A 24,091-nucleotide genomic window follows, 5' to 3' on the forward strand; every position below is an offset into this window, starting at 1 on the left:
TCGAGGCCAAACTAATTGGTATTTGCGCAAGCCGAGTACTGTAAGCAGTGAAAAATCCAAGGAGGAATGTTATTGGTCCCATTAGGGTTGGCAAGTGGAGATTTGGATTTATGAAGTGGTAAATAGTCCATGGACAGCACTATTGTATCGATACACAATAATATAAACATGTGGTTGTGGGTGCATGCCCATTTAAAAATATACTAATTTCGAGGGTTGCCTGGTGAAACACAATAAATGACGAATAGTGAGATTTTAAAGTAAACAGTTTTAGACTAATTCGGTATCGCTTAATCTAATGGTAATATCGGATAAGCGGATTTGACATGTATCACGGAAATATGCCGAGTTGATAACCCAATAAGTACTTGATTTGAAGTTTTAATTTAGAACTAAATACTACAAGTACATTTAAGGCTTAATTTTTTAGTATTACTTAGTGGAAGAACCACACAATACACATTTATAGGTATTTAGTGCAGATATATTTACGCTAAATTAAACTAAACACACAACGTAGAACCAGTTACTATTACTTACCCGGTGTTACCTCATTACGATTCGAACCTTAAAAGGATTTGAGTAAGAATTAGAATACTTTAAAAGCATTTGTCGGATTCTACTTTTAAGATATTATTTACTAAACGTACAAACTACTTAAAAGAGAAACCCAATAGACAAACTTATAGTACTTATCTGAAACAATCCTTAAGAAATATTATGTTAAGTCTAGTTATCGGATTCTCGCACGGGCCTTTAACCAATTTCTTTCAAAAAGTTGTCCGGGGAAGAATCCAATAAGTATGTTTGACGACCGCAAGGTCATGCGCCGCCTCGATAGGCAGCGACACGATCGCAAGAATAGAATAGAATTGTCGTACAAAATAAGATACTTAATCATATTATGACCTAATCGCCTGAACGATATACATCGTGTTTAACTAACAATAAATCTAAGCTATTGTAACCGTTAATATGAAAAGCATTGTTGTTGTTTCGTTTAGAGCAAACTTGTCGGGTTTTAGCACTAGCTAATAATCAAACTACGCGACTGAGTGATGCTTACAGTACAAAATAATAAAAATGTAGTTTAACTTAATAATATATTTGATTAAATTATTAAATAATATTGATTATTTTTTGCGTTCCAGCGGGATCAGGTGCTTCTAATAACAGGTTTTCTATGACTGGACCTAGTGTTTCAACGGCAAATGAAGAGATAAGCTGTTATCTCGAGGGTTGCCTGGTGAAACCCAATAAATATGAGAAACCTAGTTTCAAGAAAAACGATGTTGAAGGTTTATGGTCATCATACACTAATTTTGATGAATAAATTCGTAGTTATATAAGTTCTACGTGTAAGGTAATTTCATCCACTTTACGTTAATTTGTGTTATAGTCATGTAACTCACTTAGTTTTCTTGTAAGAAAATGTCTTTTACCAAGGGGTCTTGACTTATTGGGTTTACGCAAAAATAAAACAGCCGTTAATGTCACTAAGAGGTCTTATTACTTATAAAAAACTTAAAAAACGAAGTTAATTTACAAGTGAGAACGGTATTATTCTTCATAGAAATCATTTAGTGCTTTGCCGGCAAATGTTTTTAGGCTTCTTATCCATCCATGATACTCCTTAGGTATAATTTATTTCATGGGGCCCATTTCCCGAATGATATTAGACTAATATTATTAATGTGTTGCTATGGAAACTCATACGATTTGACAGTTCGTGGACTAATAATATTAGTATAATACCTTTCGAAAAATGGGCCCCTGCACATGGTTTTTAAAATCTTTTTTTTAGCAATGCTTATAGGTAAGTTAGGTAACTGACTACTGTATCTTGGCTCTAACTCTTCTTGCTATGGTATTGCAAATCTGCAACTGATGGTGGGTTAGACGGTCTCTTAGCTCTTGTTCTTGGTTTATTTGGGTTTTTTTAAACATCTAACTGACGAAAATCCTCGGACATGTCGTAATTAAAGTAAATTTTAAAATCTCCTTTTAATTTTCAGCCAGTTCACTCCCTCATTCGTGGTATCTTTGTTTTTATTATTCATTATAGCAGCACTTAGCTTTTTCAAGTCCAACATCTCGTTATATTTAAACTCTTTTCCTTTATAGCTATCGATTACAATTTTTTTCTTTCCTTCGTCAGTGGTAACGAACTTTGTTTTTTTAGTTCTAGCAAATCTAGACATTTTTCCAGTTGGAAACGCTATTGATTGATACATTTTTCGATGCATGTTCATTGTGCATGTGCCTTTAATAAAGTCAGTTATGAAACTGGAACATGCCTTTTCTACTACTTGTCTGAATTGCCTAAGACCATGACAGAATTAAGCATTTTTCAGATACGTGCAGCGGCCAGAACCGAAATCAATATATTTCCGCTCTCTTACTCTGGGCAGTACAAACGACAGACCACCTACAAATAATTGAACAAAAGTTTCTCGAAAGTGGGCATAGCCATATGGAAGTTGATTCGATGCATGCAGCTATTGAACATGCATCGAAAAACGTATCAATCAATAGCGTTTCTGACTGGAAAAATGTATTTAGATTTGCTAGAACTAAAAAAAAAAACAAAGTTCGTTACCACTGACGAAGGAATGAAAAAAATTGAATTCGATAGCTATAAAGTGAAAGAGTTTAAATATAACGAGATGTTGGACTTGAGCAAAGCTGTGCTGCTATAATGAATAATAAAAACAAAGATACCACGAATGAGACCATGAACTTTCGAGGATTTTCGTCAGTTAGATGTTTCAAAAAAAAAAACAAATACACCTGGAACAAGAGCTAAGAGACAGTCTAACCCACCATCAGTTGCTATGCCATGGCCAGAAGAGTTAGAGCCAAGATACAGTAGTCTTACCTATAAGCATTGCTAAAAAAAAAGATTTAGAAACCATGTGCAAGAAACAAATTATACCTGAGGAGTATAATCGATGGATAAGAAGCCTAAAAACATTTGCCGGCAAAGCACCAAATGGTTCAGATGAAGAATAACACCGTTCTCACTTGTAGATTAACTTCTTTTTTTAAGTTTTTTATAAGTAATAAAACCTCTTAGTGACATTAACGGCATTTTTATTTTTGTGTAAACCCAATAAGTCAAAACCCCTTATTAAAAAATATTTTCTTACAGGAAAACTAAATGAGTTATATAACTATAACACAAATTAACTTAAAGTGGATGAAATTACCTCACACTAAGAACTTATAAAACTACGAATTTATTTATCAAAATTAGTGTTTGATGACCATAAACCTTTAACATCGTTTTTCTCGAAACTAGGTTTCTCATACTTATTGGGTTTCACCAGGCAACCCTCGATTTATTCTTGGTCCAGAACATAATTATATTTGTGTTTTGTTTTTTGGAACTATCGGGATATGTGCAAATGGTAAATATAATGTAGGTAATCACGGTAAATGCCAATATGGAATTATTGCGTCTGTTCTTTTTTAAACAGCGTAACTCCCACCATCTAGAATTCTAGAGATAAAAGCCTGAACAAGGCGTTTTGACGAATCTTATGCAATAAGTCATCAACTTATTTAAACTTATTGTTAAGAGGAAAGGTTACGATCCATTCTCCATACAAACGTAGTCCTCATTTACCTCCCTGGATATAAACATTATGGAAAATATTTTTACCGAATTTTATGTATTTTAGTCATAGCATTAGTGAGATCTATGGTCGGTCGGTCGGTATGATATCCTGAACACAAATGTATGAGATGACAAGCTCGAAAGTGGTGGGGGTAGTTGCTGTGATGTCATAAAGTCGGCAGTACAAAGTTTTTTACTTTTTTCTTTTAAACATACCATGTGGGATACCAAATGAAAGGGCTTTATGACCAGATCACAAATATATAACATTAAACATAAGTACTGTAACATTTTCACTACTTGGTCTAACAAATTATTAGAAAATGTTCAAAAATTTCGCAATCCACAGTTGACTTTGAACTGCTCTAAATTGAAAATTACTGAATGGATTATTCAAAAATACATACCAAGTGACTGTCAATATCCTCTATATAATGTTAAAAAATAATTAACCAGATATATCCAAAAATAAAAAAGCACATCAAAATAACAGTATAATTTTATGTTACATTAAACTGCAACTATTATTAAAACAAATATAAAACCTGACTGTTTACATATATGTATTTTTGAAATGGTCTTTTCACTAGCTTTCATTTGGTATCCATACTGCTATAATAAGAAAAGAAAAAAACAGTCCCCCCTCCATGTTTTCATAAGCAGGCGCCATTTTCAAAATTTATATAGCCTTTGTCACTACCATAATTCTCTCGAATTCAACCACCTCATATGTCAAAAACCGTCGAACCGTTTAGGCTGTAGGGCGTGCCAAATAAATGGACATATATACATACCCACGCTCGAAATACATTACCCTCCTGATGTAGTCGGGTAAAAACACCATTTTATTCTATTTTTTTACTGGAAACGTATTTTTACCCGACTACATCAGGAGGGTAATGTTTTTCGAACGTGGGTATGTATTTATTTGGCACGCCCTATACAGCCCAGACCACTGGACGGTTTTTGACATATGAGATGTGGTTGAATTCGTCAGAATTGTGGTAGTGACATAGGCTATATAAATTTTCGAAATGGAGCCCGCTAATAAAAAAAGGGAGGGGGGAATTGATTATTTTTTCTTACTATAGCAATATGGGTTCCGAATGAAAGCAGAGCTAGTGAAAAGACCATTTTCAACAATATATATGTAAATAGCCAGGTTTTGTGTTTGTTTTAATAATAGTTGCAGTTTAATGTAACAGAAAATTATACTGTTATTCAACTTGATGTACTTTATTTTTATTTTTTGATATATCTGGTTAATTATTTTTTAACGTTATAAAGAGGATATTCACAGACATTTGGTATATATTTTGGAATCATACATTCAGTAATTTTCAATTTAAAGCACTTCAAAGTCAACTGTGGATTGTGAAATTTTTGAGTTTTTTAATAATTTGTTAGACCAAGTAGTGAAAATGTTACAGTTGTAATCTACTCATAAAGCCCTTTCATTTGTAATCTACTCATAAAGCCCTTAGTATTTTAAAAGAAAAAAAGTAAAAAACTTTGTACTGCCGACTTTATGACGTCACAGCAACTACCCCCAGCACTTTCGCGCTTGTCATCTCATATATTTGTATTCAGGACATCATACTGAATGTAATGATACCAAATATACCCATGTCCGAGACGACATGAGACGAAAGTAACCTAAATCCTGTTCGGCCACCCTACTAGAACAATCACTTGCGTCCGTTGGTAATAAGTATTGGCAATTCGAATAGTCGAAGATCAATCAGAAAGTTACAAGCTTTTGATAATTGACTAATATTTCAACTCCAATATTGACATGATGTTGCCTATGAGAGGGTTTAGCGAAGGTTGAATCAGAGTCATTACACACAGATTTGTGCAGTCCTTGGGCTCATGGCCGAATATTTAAGCCATTTAAGGTGTAATAATTATTGCTTGTCACGTTAGTCACGATGCCGGAATGCGCGAATAGTCAGCTAAAATCACATCTCTGGATAGCTTCAAATTAGAAGCTTTATCCATTCCACTCATAGTGGAAACTTTGTATTCTTAGCAACTAAAAAACCGGCCAAGTGCGAGTCGGACTCGCGTTCCAAGGGTTCCGTATATTACGCAATTTAAACAATGTATTTTTATGTGAAATGTCTTTATAAAACCCGTAGGGGTCGGATCAAAAACTAAGTAATTAAGTCCGGCTCACACTTGACTGCAGATTTCTAATAGGTTTTCCGGTGATCTATAGCTAAAGATCTATTTTGTGTATTTTTTTTTTAATTTTTGACCCAGTAGTTTCGGAGATAAAGGGGGAAATGGTCATTTTTTGCCTATTTTCTTGAATAACTTCTAAACTATTTATCTTAAAATTATAAAAAAATTTTTTTTGAGATTTTCACAATGAGTTCTTTCATTTGATATGTAACACGATATAGTTTGACAAACTTTATTTTTTAATTTTCTCATTTACCCCCCAAAAGTGGCCCCCGTGTTTAAAATTAATTTGTTTACGTTACATGTCCATCTTTGGGTCACAAACTTACATATGTGTACCAAATTTCAACTTAATTGGTCCAGTAGTTCCGGAGAAAATAGGCTGTGACAGACGGACAGACAGACGCACGAGTGATCCTATAAGATAAGGGTTCCGTTTTTTCCTTTTGAGGTACGGAACCCTAAAAATATGACATTTTGATACCACGATGAAGGGGTTACGCTTCTTTGCAGCTGGCTGTATATCTAAATAACATTCTTAATAGTAAAACACTTTGTCGCTTTTTACAGACTGAAAACAGTTTTTTACACAATTGTAGGTATTTAGTAAATTTAGATAGGTATATTTATTGTTTATGTTTAAAAGCTCATTTACTGTCCACACGGTATACCGAAGTATTAAATAATAGTATTTTATACAATCGTGATATAATAGAGAGCTTTTCAGTCGAGTACCGTGTTTATTAAGCAACGAAGCTTGCTGAGTTGCTTAAGTAAGGTACGAGATTGAAAAGCTTGATTATATCACTATTGTATACAATACTTTTTCTACGAGACAAAAAATAATACTTTCAACTAGTAGAAACTAGAATCATACCACCAAACCAAACCAAAGCCAAAAGTTTACAGCTAAGATACGCGAGCTGCCGCAGCCCGCGATACCTTCAAACTCGTACGCGCCCCGGCCGCCGGGCCCGGCGCCCCCGGCGGGTTGGTCAACGACACCTCCTTGTAACTCATGAGGCCCTGTGGTACCTGCTCCTTGCTAAATTCAATTTTAAGACAGTTTTTTTCTCGATTTTGGCCACCGTAGCCTAAGGAGACTAACAAGCAACGCTAAGCGGTTTTCGTAGGGTATGGTATGGATGTTGCTATATGAAGGGCGCGTGCGCCTATACGAAAGACATGCGCGTTTCTGACTTATGAAGCAAGGCGTTACGTAACATGTTTTTTTAAATAAATATCGTTATAATCACGCCTATTTCCCGGAGGGGTAGGCTGAAACCACGGATTTCCACTTGCTACGATCCTGACATACCTCTTTCGCTTCCTTTACTTTCATGCTATAACATTCCTCATACACGGTCGCTCATTTCTTCAATTTTATGATTATACTTTCCTAAACATAATTGTGACTTTTAGGTAAAAATGGTCACTTTGGTGTTACGTAACTTTTAGGTAGGGCGAGGGGGGGGGCTACAGGAAAACGTTACGGCGCGCTACACGTTGGGGAGGAGGGGTCAAAAATCTTCGAAAAATGCGTTACGTAATATTTGAACGCCCCCAGACTATCCAACGTTGAAAAGAGTAAGGTTGTAGTGTTGCATGTGAAGTTGACAATGTCTCAATTCATTCAGGTAAAAAAGACTAGTTAAATATAAATATTATAAATGTCAAGGATTTAAATAAAGAAATAGATCAATATAAAGGCCCTCGTACAAATATAACTAAGGGAAGGTGATGACACCAGATAGTTAAAGAAATTAGATCATGATTAATTATTTTGGGCTCGATATATTTTTAAAAGTTTAAATATCTTTCGTGATTCTATTTATGCTCATACAGTGCATAATTATGCTCATACAGGTACTGATTTGATACGTGATGAAAATCTCATATTACTATTTCTACGACACACCCGTTAAACGAAGGACAACACGGTCCGCCCTTTGCACGCTTGGTGAGCGTCCTCTGCCTGTGCTAAGTACGAGTATCTACATAACTTGCAAGAGCGAGACAGCGATTTTTTTCCCGCTATCAGGTTTCATTTCCCTTTCCTCTCATCATCATCATCTTCCTCGCAATAATGGGATAACCCGGCATTTTATCACGGCTCATGGGAGCCTGGGGTCCGCTTGACAACTAATCCCATGAGTTAACGTAGGCACTAGTTTTTACGAAACCGACTGCCATCTCACCTTCCAACCCAGAGGGGAAACTAGGCCTTATTAGGATAAGGCCGGTTTCCTCACGATGTTTTCCTTCACCGAAAAGCAATTGGTAAATATCAAATGATATTTCGTAGGGTAGAATCGAATCGAGGCGAATCGGGTCATTTTTTGTTTGACCGTAAATAAATACAACTTTTTAATGTGATACTGTTTTTATTAATATTTAATTGGACAAATTATTTATTAATTAACAGAATCCAAGGGTCAGACATCAAATCAAGCTGAAATATAATTTATGAAAAATAAAATACAAAACCTCTGAGAAAATCCGATTCGCCCCATTTTTAGGGGTAAAACGGATCAATAAAAACTGTGTCATAAAATTTTAAATAATAATAGTTAACAATGTTAAACATATGATTAAGAATCACAAAGGACAACTAATTGCGATCAACTATCATTGATGTCCTAAATGTTGCATTTGAGCATTATTTATATTTCACTTTTCTAGTTCCCTTTTTTATATCCATAGAAAGCGCAGCATAAAATTACTCCTATATGCTAATATATATTCAAAAAATAAATCCAAAACATCCTAATGGCCATTTGGCAACAAAATCGAATAACTTAAATGAAAATAAACAAAATAAACCAACGATTACAAACCAAAGCTTGAATATCACATGTATCCGATTCACCCCATATATCAGAAAGTTAGTTGTTTGTAACAAAACAATGTCCCACAGTGCACGGCTTTTTACTAAAGCTCGAGACATTGTGACTCGTCTTTGCAAGCTCGTGGACGGTACGTTGTACAACTCTGCAGCTCGACGTAGGAATAGCTGTTTAGTTAGTACCTTATGAGCAGCTGGAGTCATATTTGCTGCTGAACATTCCCCCTGGTGGGTCTCTTTATTATACGTACGAACCATCTAAAACATGCAAACATACAAAAAGCTACACAAAACCGTCTAAAAAATAGTTTTACAATGTGATCCTAAATGCCCCCCCCCCCCCCCCCCCCCCAATCAGATGATCCGAATAACCCCGTATCATAGGTTCAAATTATTTTCGCTTAACGGAAATATACCTTTAAAAGCAGTAAAAATAAAACCAAATCAGGAAACACCATGCATGGTTAACCATAAGTAACAACAATTACTAATCTTTAGCCTTTTTATTTACTTTTATCACGGAGTGTATTAGCACATTTTTACATCGGAGGCAAAATCACAATATATCTGCACGAACGACTCATCGGGAAGCGTCACCGTGCCTGATGCGTGAGTCTTATCCACTGGCAGTAACTGTGGTGGCCTGCGGCGGGAACAGAGCGAACGCGGGACGCTGATTTGCTGGCTGTAACTATCCGCGATTTTTCAAATTTGACAGAAATGCTTATTTTGATCCGATTTCCCCAGTGATCGAAATCGCCTCGGTCGACCCTACATAAGTTCCGAAAAACTCATTGGTACAAACCGCAAAAAAAATTCTTGTACTTTTTCCTAATCTGAACAAGATACCGAATATGCCCCACTATTTTTGTTACATCCTGTATATAACCTTAAACGTTGAACTTTTCCTGAACCGTTAGGAATTTGCCAAACATTACAGGACCTCGGTTTCATAAATTGCAGCAAATGGTGTCCATCGATCAAATTTTTAAATTACTTCGAGGCTCCCGTTAATAAATTTTCGGCACGCGAGGTCAGAGCTTGGAATGCAGGGGCTGCTCAATTGTCAACACGCACCGATATATTATTATAATAGGGTCTATCACTACCGGGTCAAGGTGCTAGGACCCAAAGATTTGGGCCGCATTTTAGATGCGACCTTCGGCTTTTTTTCGGGACAATGCAAGTAGGACACAATCGCAGAATTTCGCACAATAAGGGCTCGGGTAGGTTGCAGTCGCGATTGCCTCTGGGTAGGACTGTATGAAAATTCCTTTTGACGATTGGGTAAAAGAAAGTTGAAATGAAAAGCAGTCAGACAAATTTGTGGACTTGTAGTGCCTTGTTCGCTTTTGGCATTTAAATCACGAAAATTTTCATTTGCCTGCACAAAAGGTTTTTTTACAGTTTCTGCGAAATATTTACCTTACGTTACCTATATGTGAATGTTTTATTTTCATAATTGTTAAGCGTCATGTAGTTTTAAGTTGAATGGCCTGTATAATGTTGAGTCTCACCTGATTATAATGACAAGACTCAACATAGTATACATCTTCATCTTACAGTATGTAGATTAGTACATTTAATGGTTGTCGAACCTAAAAACTTGAACCTAAATGAAGTTATTAGAAGCTACTGACCTGTCTAAGGAGACTGCGACGAGGCTGTAGACGGAGGCGGCTACGGACAAGCCCTGCACGTAGGGCACCGTCTTGCACATGAGCCATCCCAGCACCCATGCTGCGGACAAAAACAACACGCATTCAAATCTTTTATGCCGGTTTGTTGTTGCTATCGTGGCGTTACCCAAAATCAACGTGCCGTGCCGGTATAACATTAAAAATAGAATAGACTGATAAAGCTGCAAAATGTAGCACTAGACACCGTGAGTGCATAAATTAATTAAATTTACACACACGTGAAACATTCTGAGTGCTATCTTGATAGTCAGACGTGTAAAATGGATTTAGGCACTAAAGTTTCGCGAACATAATTATTTACGCTAACCTTTCGTAACAATTTACCATTTATATAGCGATCATGACATGTTTAAGTAAGTTGAATATAGAGGTGCACTGGCATACTAAAGGTTAAACATATACCTAAAAAGGTCGATTCAAAACTAATTTCATTAACATAACACATAAAAGTATAAAATTAATCTTATCTATAGGTATAATTCATAAATTCGTAGAAAATCTGATGTTCTAACTGTGTAATGTTTTAAACCAGTAACGGAAAATAATATTAAATAGACGATTTTACTGGAGTTTCTTTTGCTTCAATACTTTAGATTTAATTTTGGTTATATCTCTATAACCTAAAGTTACGATGAGCTTGTAAATAATAATTACTGTTAAAGTTGATACAGCTTGAAGAGCCTTCAATTCCTAAGCGCGTGTATAAGGCAGTGGACCACAGCATAGTCCTTCGTCAACCAGGAGGCGGGGATGACCGCCCTGGATTTTAAAAGGATTGAGCGAGGAATATTTCAGGGCGACAGTCCCCTGTGGTTCTTCCTTGCTCTAAATCCCCTCAGCACCCTGCTGAAGGATTTGGGGCTAGGTTGCCGGCTTCGGAGAGAGGGTGAAGTCATTTCTCACCTTCTGTACATGGATGACCTCAAATTATTTGCACTAAATAGCCAAGACTTGTTGGAGCTACTGAAAACCACCGAAGTCTTTAGTAGTGTCATAAACATGGAGTTTGGCATCGATAAATGTGCGTTATTACCAGTGCGGCACCTGTACAGCAGGGAAAGGTTATAAATTCAACAAATCTACAACTTTGAGACAATGACTTTTAGATCTATTTCTGAATCAGAAGCCTATAAATACCTTGGTATGTCACAGTCGTTGGGTATTGAGGACGAGGATATTAGACGGTCGGTGAAGGAGCGCTTTTTCAGTCGGCTCACAAAAGTCCTTAACAGTATTTTGTCAGGAGGCAACAGAACTAAGTGCGCGCCTTCAACGCCTGAATAATGCCCCTACTCACATACTCCTGTGGCATACTAAGGTGGACTCAGACCAAGCTGGATGCCCTGGATCGGAGGGTCCGACAGCTGCTCACCACACACCGTATGCTACACCCGCGCTCGTCTTTTATGAGATTGTACATCCCACGTAAATGAGGAGGTCGCGGCTTCCTAAACGCCAAAAATCTCCACAACCGTGAGGTGTAAAATCTCAGGAATTATTTCCTCAACTACGAGTATGGGATGCATCGTATTGTGTTGGCAGCAGACAGGAGCCTCAAGCCGCTTTCCTTGGCAAACGAGAACTGGCACAAACCTGTAGTACTAAGCACCGAGGACCGCAAGGCGGTATGGAAGGTTAAGCAGTTATACGGGCGGTTCTACAAGGCCCTCATGGGACCCGATGTAGACTTGCCCGCGTCGATGAACTGGCTACGATTCAAGGACCTATTCGGAGAAACCGAGGGTTTTGCCTGTGCAATTGCGGACGAAGTTATTATGACGAATAACTACCGAAGATATATCCTGAAGGACGGTACCTACGATCGACATTTGTCGGGCATGCCGCATGCCGCCGTCCCGGAGAGTCACTCAGGCATATTATTTCCGGTTGTTCTTATCTTGCTAACGGCGAGTACTTGCACAGACACAATCTCGTAGCCAGAATTATTCACCAGCAGCTTGCTCTCCTATACGGCCTTGTGGACCGCGAAGTGCCGTACTACCTCCGCCAGTTCTCGAAAATTGTCGTGTCACGCTCTATTGGGATCGATCTATCATTACTGACAGAACTATTGTTGCCAATAAGCCTAACATCGTGCTGATAGACCGATCGCAGCGCCGGACTGTGCTCCATCCTCCATGATGAGAATCTCGTGAAAGCCGAGAAGGACAAATCCAGCAAATCCATAGTCTTGGCTCACGAGATTACCGCCATGTGGGATGTTGACTCAACGATCATTGTTCCGATAGTCGTGTCAGCGAACGGTCTCACAGGGAAGAGTCTCGACCAACACCTAGAGATACTCTTGCTGGGTGGTTGAATCAAGGGTCAGATGCAGAAGGCGGTAATTTTGGACACGGCGCGCAGGTATAATACGTCGGTTCCTCACTCTTCGGCCCTGACCACCGGCAGCTTGGGCCCTGCCCCGCTGCTGGCGGCACCCGAGGTTAAGTTTTTTATAATGTGTTTATATGTTTTTAGGGTTCCGTACCTCAAAAGGAAAAAACGGAACCCTTATAGGATCACTCGTGCGTCTGTCCATCTGTCACAGCCTATTTTTTCCGAAACTACTGGACCAATTAATTTAAAATTTGGTATACATACGTAAGTTTGTGACCCACAGCCACTTTTGGGGGGTAAATGAGAAAATTAAAAATAAAGTTTTTTAAAACTATATCGTGTAAGATATCGAATAAAAGAGCTAGTTATGAGAAACATAATTGTATTTTCTTTGGAATTTTAAAATAAATAGTTTAGAAGTTATTTGAGTAAATAGCCAAAAAATTACCATTCCCCCCTTTATCTCCGAAACTACTTGAAACTATTTTTGAAAAAATTATACAAAATAGCTCTTTACCTATAGATTACACTAAAGGTTACATATCAGAATACCGAAAATTGATTTAACCTAATGGACGAAACACCTAATGCACGATATACCTAATGCACGTTTTACCTAACGCACGTTCCACCTAAACCTATCTATCTATATATATATTACGCGAGGCCGATTTTTGTTTATCCCATCAGATCTACAGTTATGGTCCGATTTTGATAAATGATATGTCATTAGATTCGTCTCATGCTGGAGAGTTGCATAAAACTCCTGGATTTTTTATTTTTTTCTGAAAAAGTACTGAAAAATTAATTTGAAAAAGTTGTTAATTTGTGAGTTTGACCACGTGACATGTGATCCCTATTTTGACTCAAGATGTCAAGATGATCAAATAATAATAAACATGAATTGCACTCAAACCTGCAGTAAGTTGTTCAGCATGATGAAATATTATTTTTGAGGGCAACATAATATCCGCAACACTTAAAACATGTACGAAAATACAAAAACAATTTTACAGTTTGTTGACAATGAATGACAGTAAACATATTGTGTCAACTTTAAAGGGGACTATTATGTCAATACTCTAAATTGCCAGGTTGTTTTCATTTTAAAAATGTTGATATATGCAAACTTTTTTCGCATACCTATTTAAAATGTGGAGAACGGTCAAGTGCGAGTTGGACTCGTGATAGAAAGGTTCCGTGTCACTACATATGCATATTGACTAAATGTAAAAAACCGGCCAAGTGCGAGTCGGACTCGCGCACATAGGGTGCCGTACCATTATCCATATATATATTGTTATGGCTATCAGATCTACAGTTACGGTTCGATTTTAATAAATTATATGTCATTAGATTCGTCTCATGCTACAGATTTGCAATAAGCTCTTAGTTTTTGATTTTTTCCCGAAAAAGTACTAAAAAGTTAATTTGAAAAAATGTACCACGTGACCTTTGTTCTGACTTGAGATTGAATTGAACTCAAACCTATATCCAATGTATGTAAGGTATCCAATCCATTCAAATATTTGTTTTGAGACTGTAACATGCATACACCACACTAAAAATTATATTAAAACACCATAAAATTTTATTATTGTGTTTGACAACATGTCAGACATGTGTCATCCACATAGTACTCATCAAAATGACACATGTTTATTTTATTGTTGCTTTGGCACATAGAAGGTAGGATCCTATAGAAGTGGCGTACCGCGTGCGCCCGTGAGGGACAGAATTTGTAGCCCACCAGGCCACCATAAACCATAAAAAAAATATTTACTTCAAAAAGCACGTACGGCGAGGTTTGTTCTTATGAGGATGTTAAATGATGTCGGATCTTTAAGGTAAACGGTCAGCCAATGGGGTTGGCAACTGTCAAAGGTTTGCAGAGATGGCGCCATCATAGCTTGCCCCTTTTTCTATAAGATTTGGCTTAAAGGGCTGGCATCCAGGGCATTAAAAAAACAAAAATTTGACACAATTCTAGGGATTGACAGGGCAAGCTATGCTGGCGCCCTCTATTAATTATTTCGACCGGCCAACCGCATTTTCCGCATCGGTCCGCGCCCTTGGTGCAGTGCGGCGTATGTGCGATCGTGTGTAAAATCCGTAACAGACTACCGCACCGCACCGCGATCTTGGTGCGCCACACCCATAAGTGAGAGCGAGAAAGAGAATATCTCGAAAAGCCGTATTGGTGCGGTCAAAATATCTCTTTCTCGCTCTAACTTATAGCTGCGTCCTTAACGTACGTACGGTGACCACCTTGCGCACTATCGATACGTGCGCCGCATCGCACCAAGGTCGCGGTGAGGTGTGGTAGTCTCTAACGGCTTTTAAGATAGTCTGTTAAATACGGCTATAAAGCGGCTAACACATTACCGCACCGCACCAAGGTCATTGTGTGACGCACGCATAAGTAAGAGCGAGAAAGCAATATCTCTTTCTCGCTCTTACTTATAGGTGCATCGCACAATGACCAGTGCGGTGCGGTAATGTGTTAGGCGCTTAAGGTGGGCTGCCGTACGCCGAGTGCGAGAAAGAGATATTTTGACGGTACCAAGGTCGCGGTCCAGTCGTTGTACATACTTTCAAAAAAGTAAATTAAAAAAAAAACTAAATTAGGTTCAAGGGCCTGACACTCTTTGATAGAGAAAGATAGTCTTATTGCGATTCCTATAAGAGGAAAGAGAAAATAGTGCCATGCTTTATCTTTATCACCGACCGGGCATTTTTTCATGGTCGGGTTTGCTATGATGGCATAACCCGACCATGAAAAAATGCCAAATGAAATGGAGACGATGGCGAAATACCGAAATTTATAAGAGTGAAAGAGAAAAAACCGGCCACGTGCGAGTCGGACTCGCCCACCGAGGATTCCGTACTTTTTAGTATTTGTTGTTATAGCGGCAACATAAATTTTATACATCATCTGTGAAAATTCAACTGTCTAGCTATCACGGTCCGTGAGATACAGCCTGGTGATAGACAGACGGACAGCGGAGTCTTAGTAATAGGGTCCCGTTATTACCCTTTGGGTACGGAACCCTAAAAAGAATTATGCTGCCATACATGAAACTGTCAATACATGAATATGTCTTTCTCTTACCCTTGGTCGCTCGGTTTCATGTCTATAACTACGTGTATATACTATGTCTATTATTAGGTCAGAGGGTCTACCGCGAAAACCGAAATTCGCAAATTGCGGGGATCTTTCTCTTTTACTCGAATGAAGGCGTAATTAGAGTGACAGAGAAAGATGCCCGCAATTTGAACTTCGATTTTCACGGTATAGCCCAGACACGGAATGTCACGGAATGTTTGTAAAATGTTTGTAAACTTCAGTCTCATGAATAATAGGAAAAAGAGAATTAAATATAAATTATACTCTAGCCCTATGAAATTTTAGGCATGAGAGCCAAATGACAAGAAGGCATCCTATCCACGAAATCTTGATTTACCGTATCATATCGCGGTCGCGTATCATGATTTTTAGTTTAGAAAGATGCGAAAAGATAGACAATAATTATGTCTTTTTTGCATCAAAACTAACGATCACAAAACATGCTGGTAGGTGCTACGCGACCGAAATATAATACGCTAAAATTATCGCCATTTTATAAGAAACTAGCTTTTGCCCGCGACTTCGTCTGCGTGGAATTTGTAATTTGGGTATCTTAATTCTTAAGCAAATCTGCTTTTTAATCCATCCTTTTTTCACCCCCAAATTGGTCCACACTATACATTTCCACCCCACTTTTTACACCCTTAAGGGATGATTTCGGGGATGAAAGTTATTTTATATCCTTTCCCACAGCTCAAACCATCCCCATACCAAGTTTCATCTAAATCGATTGAGCGGTTATTGATTCCCCATACAAATTTCCACCCCCCTTTTCACCCCCTTGAGGGGTGACTTCTGGGATAAAATGTATCATATGTCCTTCCCCGGGACTCAAACTATCTGTATACCAAATTTCAACTAAATCGGTTTAGCGGTTTAAGCGTGAAGAGGTAACACACAGACAGACAGACAGACAGACAGACTTTCGCATTTATAATATTAGTATGGATAATTATGTATATGATTTCATATTCTGTGGGTATAGTCAGCATCAAATAGATAGTGACAGCCAGTGATTCATCTGAAGACGTCACATGATTTCATTAAGCGTTCAGTCTTAGGCTGCCTGTCCACAGGAGCGGAGCGAGGTGGCGGAGCGATGAGCGAGGAAAAATCTCCGCTCTGAAATTTTAATGAAATTCTATTGCTGGATTTTTTTCCCGCTTACCGCTCCGCTCCAGTGGACAGGCAACTTAACTTTTAGAACCATACTCTAGCGGCGTGTTGACGCCGCAACGGGTCTCTAGTTTTACCTAATGCACGAAGCACCTAAAGCTGATATACCTAATGGACGACACACCTAAAGCTTATATACCTAATGAACGATATACCTAAAGTTGATTTTCTTAATGGATATATTACCTAAAGCTGTTATACCTAATGAACAAAATACCTATACATGTATAATACCGAAAGTCGATATACCTAATAGACGATACCCCTAAACTTGATTTACCTATTGAACGAAATAACTAAAGCTAATATACCTAATGCACGGAACACCTAAAGGTGTTATACCTAATTACCTAATGCACGAAATACCTAAGACTGCTTTACCTATTAATGAACGAAATACCGATAGCTACCTACTTATTATACAATATAGGCCAGGAAATAAATGCCCAAAAAAAAGTATAGAGGGAAATGCAAGGAACACAATTTTTAACTTCGTAGCTTTGTTTCGACTAGTTAGGAGATGAACATATCAAAAGTCCCCGGCCGTAACCCTGGTGCTGGGGGGGAGAGGGGGGTTTGAAGGTTCCATTTTTCGGTTTTTTGGTTATATCTCGGAAACTATGCGTCTGAGCGACTTGGCCACTTATACAAAATGAAAAAAGATTTAATTTGTTACAAGTTTTATTCAGTCAAGTTTTTCGACATCTTGTATAGGTTTGAGATATCCGCTCTTCAAGGTTTATTTAGGGCTCTCATTTTTATCTTGATTATCTATATCGGTGAACATGCTAGGCCGGGTTTGGGATCGTTTTCGTATAAATCGGGGGTGCTGAATTCATTTATGGTATCAACAATACACCTTTCCGAAGTAAAAACATATAAACTTTAAACAAATAACTTTTTTTTACCGTCATCAGCCAACTACCTACTTTTCACAAAGAAATCGAATCGAATTCGGCTACATAGCCTAATTCCGATTGAAAGTATAGATCATTAAAATTTCATTATGAAAAAAACAGAACAACTAGCATCTTTACAGAACCCAAGCAACAAGTTGGCACAGGTCACCAAATCAATATTTACACGCCGCCCTGCATCTAAAACTGGGCCAGGTCACTGTACTACCTGTGACCCGCAGCCTTGCAATCTTCCCTTTCACTCACACTCACAAACACCACCTATTCCTTCTCTTTCGATTGGCCTTGTCCCATCACGACGCATTACAATACAAAAGTTGGAAATGACAGAACGTCTTCAATAAATTCTGTATCGTAGACGGGCGAGGTAGGGTTGCAATTTCCTTGTAAGGTGGAATGCAATCATTTGGGCTGTATCGATTTAACTTGGTTACTAATGAATCTGATTTGGGTTTAATGATACAGCTGCTTGTGATTTGTTTTTTATAACCTATATTTTAACCTTGACCTGAAGTTGACATCCAATAAAATAACCTAATAATTTGATTGCTGGAGTATAACATACTTATATTTGTAATGTAAGTATACTTGTACTACATACTTGTATATGTAAGTAACATACTTATATTTAATTCAATGCACGCTTATATATATTACGAGTATGTATATAAGATGAATTACAATCTATAATCGATTCAAATAAAGATAAAGAATGATATGGAGGCATTCCTTGTTGAAGAAATGTCACTTTTGACACTGACAAATCACATCCATAACAAATCCAGATTAAATTCATAACCTGTTATTACATCATAATACGCCTCATGGGGCCCATTTCTCGAACGGTATTAGTCTAGTATTATTAGTGTGTTGCCATGGTAACCCATACGACTTGACAGTTAGTTAGTGGACTAATAATATTAGTATGGATGGTATAGAAAGGATGCCAATCTCTTATGGCAGAATTGTTGCAAAAGTGACCGCTTTCAGCTTTAAATAATAGTTCCTAATCTCTACGGTGGCGCTAGTTAGGCTCTGGGACATGAGTATAACATGAACCATATAAGGCAACAAATAACCCGACCAAATTACGTAGGTTGTTTTTGGTAGTATTTCGGTGTATGGTGGCGCCGCCTAATTACTGTTTTTTGATGAACACTTTTCATACATAGAGATTTGGCTCCTTTATATAGTCTCCATGAATATTAGTCTAATACCGTTTGAGAAATTAGCCCCTGTTATACTTAAGCGATTACTACTCACAACGGCCACAAAATTGATATCAGTGTACTGGTGTCGGTAACATGCTTTGGAAACTGATGTGCTATTTTATGTACGTATATAAATGCTCTTTAAGGAAGAGTTTGTTTAAATTCGATTAGTTTATTTGAAATAAAAATATAGGTTGTTATGTTGCCATCGTAGCGTTGTACCGGATTTCTTGCCACAGCTACCTAAGGGAGTCTAGGTACTGCTCGGCAACGTAATCTCAAAAACCGGCCAAGTGCGAGTCGGACTTCCGCACGAAGGGTTCCGTACCATTACACAAAAAAACGGCAAAAAAATCACGTTGCAATGGCAATGGGAGCCTCACTTAAATATTTATTTTATTCTGTTTTTAAACTTTCAACTCTCTAGCTATCACGGTTCATGTGATATTGTGATACAGCCTGGTGAAAGAAGGACAGACAGACAGCGGAGTCTTAGTAATAGGGTCCCGTTTTTACCCTTTGGGTACGGAACCCTAAAAAATTGATGCAACTAAGCCTTACCTATAGGAAGAGTAGTAAAATATTAAATGATATTTCGTACGAGCCAGGGTTTGAACTAACGACCTTCGGCTTGAAAGGCACGCTTGCCACTAGGGTGCCGACGCTTGACCGGGTCAAGCCTCTTCATGGTCAAGTTGACCCACCCTGATGAGTTATTTTAATTAACGTTATTATTTTATTTATCATATAATATACATGCTGATTCCTTGTGTAAATTGATATGTTTATAGAATATGCAGTCTCGCAAAATGCTGAACTAACGACTTCAATGAATGAACATTGCACCGTAAAACGGGGTCAGGAGAAATCACGCGGTGAAAAGAGAAAATTTCAGTATTTTCCTTTACATCGTTGTATTATAAAATCAATTCTTTCAAGATACAATTATAGTAGAATATTCAATCTTTAATCTGGTAACACGGATCGAGGATGAAGTTGATCACAAGTAATACATATTTTAGTTTGAAGTGAGGCCTTGTGAATGTGACAGTAAGATATATTGCATGTCTGAACTTTAATATAGCAGTGAAATACAGGTTAGTTACTGTGTTATTTAAAGTGTAGATATTGAGTAGTGCAGTTTTTCTAATATTTAAATAATAAAAGATATCGCCGATTTTCCTTATAAATTAAAGATAAATGTGCAAAAAAATAAATCATAACCGGTTTTACTTCTCATCGGGGTGAATAGATACGACTGAGGGGTGAAGAATAACGAATGGGGGTGAATGGAAATATTAATGCTAGGATTGTCAAATCGTATTTTCTCCATTTTATATATGTAGATATATTGTATATGTGTTGTATGTATGAATGTAAAATATCTGCGAGTATATACGTGTTAAGCATTGTTTCATATATTTTGATATATTAATGTGAGCTTTGAGTTCGAACACTTTTTCATGATATTTTACCATACCTATACATTTTTATTTTATGTATAATGATATGAATCTTTATCTCTGCTGCTTAAATAATAGGTACTTACTAAAATTACTCAAAGAATATGCTTCTGGTGTAAGCAAAGTTGTAATTAGGGTATTTTTTACATAAATACAATTTTCATACATTTTATTATGTCATAGTTTAATTAATAAAAAAAGTGATTTACTGAAAGTCAGTTTATTTATTTACGTTTATCCTAATAAAAACCTATTTCAAATAAAAACTTGTTTGTGACAGCCCTGACTGTTTTTTCTAATCACCCTATATGCCGTGTATATCGACCCCGTTTTACGGATATGACGAAATCGCGTAGTTTTTCTCGATTTTCTCTAAAATAAGCGGGTTTTAATTAAAAAAACGTAAGTATGAAATTTTGAAGAACCAACTAAGACTCGTACAAAAAACTTAACTTTATTAATTAAGATATTTGAATTCATTCTGAAAATCGAGCTAGAAGTTCAAAATCGTGTCTATTCACCCCGGTTTACGGTATAATATACTATCCCCAGAAATAAACATCTAATACCTACATATAAAAAACAGTCCAGTTACTTAAATAGATACTAACAGAGCACAACCTAAACCATTGAAGGTAAGACCTTGAAATTAGAATTAAAATGATATTTTTGAAATGTTATATAGATTTACTGTCACCATACCCGAACTATCCACGGCTATCGAAGACATCGCGACCGACAAGACTTGCGGCGATGATGGAATCCCGAATTCCTAAAGCACAGTGGACCCAAAACGCACAATTGGTTGGCAAAATTCTACTCAGCCATACTACTCGTAGACACTGGCAAAGATACCGCCTTCTCTTAAGCGGTCTAAAGTATTAGCAAATCTGAAACCAGGAAAGCCTGAGGACAGGGCAGACAGCTATAGGCCAATCGCTCCGCTAAGTGTCGTGCATAAACTGCTGGAACGAATACTCTACAACGGCATTCAAGTTACCGTCAACGCAGTAATACCACCGGAGCAAGCTGGATTTAGACCAGATCGGAACTGCTGTGATCTATGATCAAGTCCTGGTGTTAACTACCCACATTGAAAACGGATTTAATAAAAATCTCAAGTCATCCGCCGCCTACGTTGACCTCACTGCAGCCTATGATACCGTCTGGAAGAAAGGACTACTTTACAAAGTCCTTAAGGGCATCCCATGTATCAAACTCTATAGGATAATTGAGGACACCCTCACAAACAGGACCTTCCAGGTGTTTCTTGGTGAATCGGCCAGTAAACTGAGAGTGCTCAATAATGGTCTCCCTCAAGGCTCTGTCTTAGCTCCAATGCTGTTTAATCTGTATATATGTTACGGTAAAAGCCCGAAGTGTATACATGACATCCCCGGTACTGTATCCCGCCAATTTGGATATGCCGATGATCTCGCCCTCGTAACCCAGCAGCGGAGCATGGAATCAACAGAACCCATGGGGGTCTGGGATCTGGCGAAGTTGGACGACTTTTTTACCCGTTGGCGCCTGTGCCCAAAACCCTCTAATACCGAAGTTTGCTGTTTCCACCTGTCCAATAGGCTCGCACATAAATTCCATGATACAACCTTACAGCACAACAGTGCCCCAAAGTACCTCGGTGTCACTGCACACCGAGAAGCTCTTCAGCTTCTAAAGTTCAGTAAAATAAGGACCAGGATTACCAGGAACATCATAGTCCAAAAACTTACTGGAACCTCTTGGGAAGCCTCAGCGTCCTACTTGTGTACTATGGCGTTAGCCCTGGTCTATTCTGCAGCCGAGTACTGTGCCCCTGTATGGATGAACAGCGCACATTCTGGTTCCGTGGATGTGCAGCTGAACGAACCCATGCGGCTCATCACTGGTTGCCTCAAGCCCACTCCTACATTCTGGCTCCAAGCTCTTAGCGACATAGAACCACCACACTTACGGCGAAAAAAGTGTCATCTCCGAGGGGCTATAAAAATCAAATGCCAACCCACGCTGCCTATCCATAAATACCTCACTCGAGACTTGAGCCGTTTTTCTCCGAAGTCCACTGACTTAAGTCTCGTAACCCGCCAGCTCTTGGGATGGTGCATATTGACAACGAGTGGGACATACACGACTCATGGATGAACGAGTGGAATGACCAACAACTTCAGGGTGAACAACTTTTCACACAACCCAAAAGCACCTCTACCTGGCTTCGACAAACACCGCCGGGTATGGAGTCAATTAAACCGCATTAGAACAGACATTGGAAACTGTGCCTACCATTGGCATAAATGGGGCTGGTGCATGTGACTTCCCTCAGTGCGTGTGTGGTGACCCTGAGCAGACGGTCGAACACATTGTTCTAGAATGCCCTTTCACCTCCTGAAGACCTTGCGAACCTCAGTGAAGGGACCATCTAGATCTGAAGAGTGCAAACATCAATCTCTAGAACAATATTTGATTAGAGTCCAGTAACAGTAATGTCATACGATAAATAAATAAATAAATGTCCGTTTGTCCTCGGCTTACCTCACTGACCGTTAGTGCTAGAAAGCTGCAATTTGGCATGGATATTTAAAATTATGTTTATATTTTAAAAGTGGGTAAAATAACTAAGATTTTTTTTACACGTAAAATCTTGGCTTATACTGAAGTATCTATATATCAAATTTAATCATCCCTATATCATACTGCCCGGGAATAAAACGACCATAGTAAACGACCGAGAGCCCTGTCCTTGAAATCCGGTTCTGCGTAAATACAATATCGTCGACGCCCACTCCATATTATTATTTATTGTTTTCAGCCGTTTGAGCTGGCCACCCCAGGGAATTTATAGCTGGTTCAAGCGATGTTGCTAAAATTTACATTGTTTACTCGTAATGTATAGCTTTGTACATCTGGTTCGTTTTTGCGAATTAAAGGCGGACGTCTTTTTGTGCCAAAGAGTCAGAGCGCTTACTAAAAATAATAATTATTATTCCCACAATACTGACGCTTATAATTGACCAGATTTAGTTGTACCGTATAGTGCCGTATTGATATGACGAAATAATTCCTCTTCTGTTTCCAACCTTGTAAAAATAATTATTATAACTCTTTAAAAGTCCCCGGCAAGCTCGGCCGAATTTCACCTTCCCATACAAACGGAGTTTCAAACTGAAATAGATGTCATATACGAAGGAAAAAATGACCAAAGCCTCCAGTGTCCAGAGCTGGAATCGAACCAGCGTCCCCCGTTTACCGGACAGGTGCCTGAACCGCTCGGCTATCCGGTCACGGTGGCATGGGTCGAGATTTCCAAGTATATGACAATTTCCCGAAGGCCCTGGCCATCTCTAAGATTTTCACAGAAAATAATTTAATTTGTTCTTAGAGTAAACGGAGTTTCGTTCTCATTTTAAAACTACATGTTGGATTGTAATGAAACTTTGCACATACAATGACATGAGGTATATCTAGGTCTGTAATTAGTGTATATAGCTCTAGTATATAAAACAAACGAA

The 24,091-nt window shown here is 38.1% G+C and overlaps 1 protein-coding gene across 1 annotated transcript in view; it reads right to left on the reverse strand.

The window, feature by feature from the left end:
• The window catches only part of LOC134752462 (neuropeptide SIFamide receptor-like), a 157,643-nt gene that overhangs the window by 59,223 nt on the left and 74,329 nt on the right, over positions 1–24,091 (reverse strand). Inside the window, exon 2 of the mRNA XM_063688160.1 lies at positions 10,292–10,391. Coding sequence (XP_063544230.1) covers positions 10,292–10,391 — 100 coding nt within the window. The remainder of the gene's footprint in view (positions 1–10,291; positions 10,392–24,091) is intronic.

The sequence above is a fragment of the Cydia strobilella genome, chromosome 2 (assembly GCF_947568885.1).
Source record: "Cydia strobilella chromosome 2, ilCydStro3.1, whole genome shotgun sequence".
In the NCBI taxonomy this organism is placed as follows: domain Eukaryota; kingdom Metazoa; phylum Arthropoda; class Insecta; order Lepidoptera; family Tortricidae; genus Cydia; species Cydia strobilella.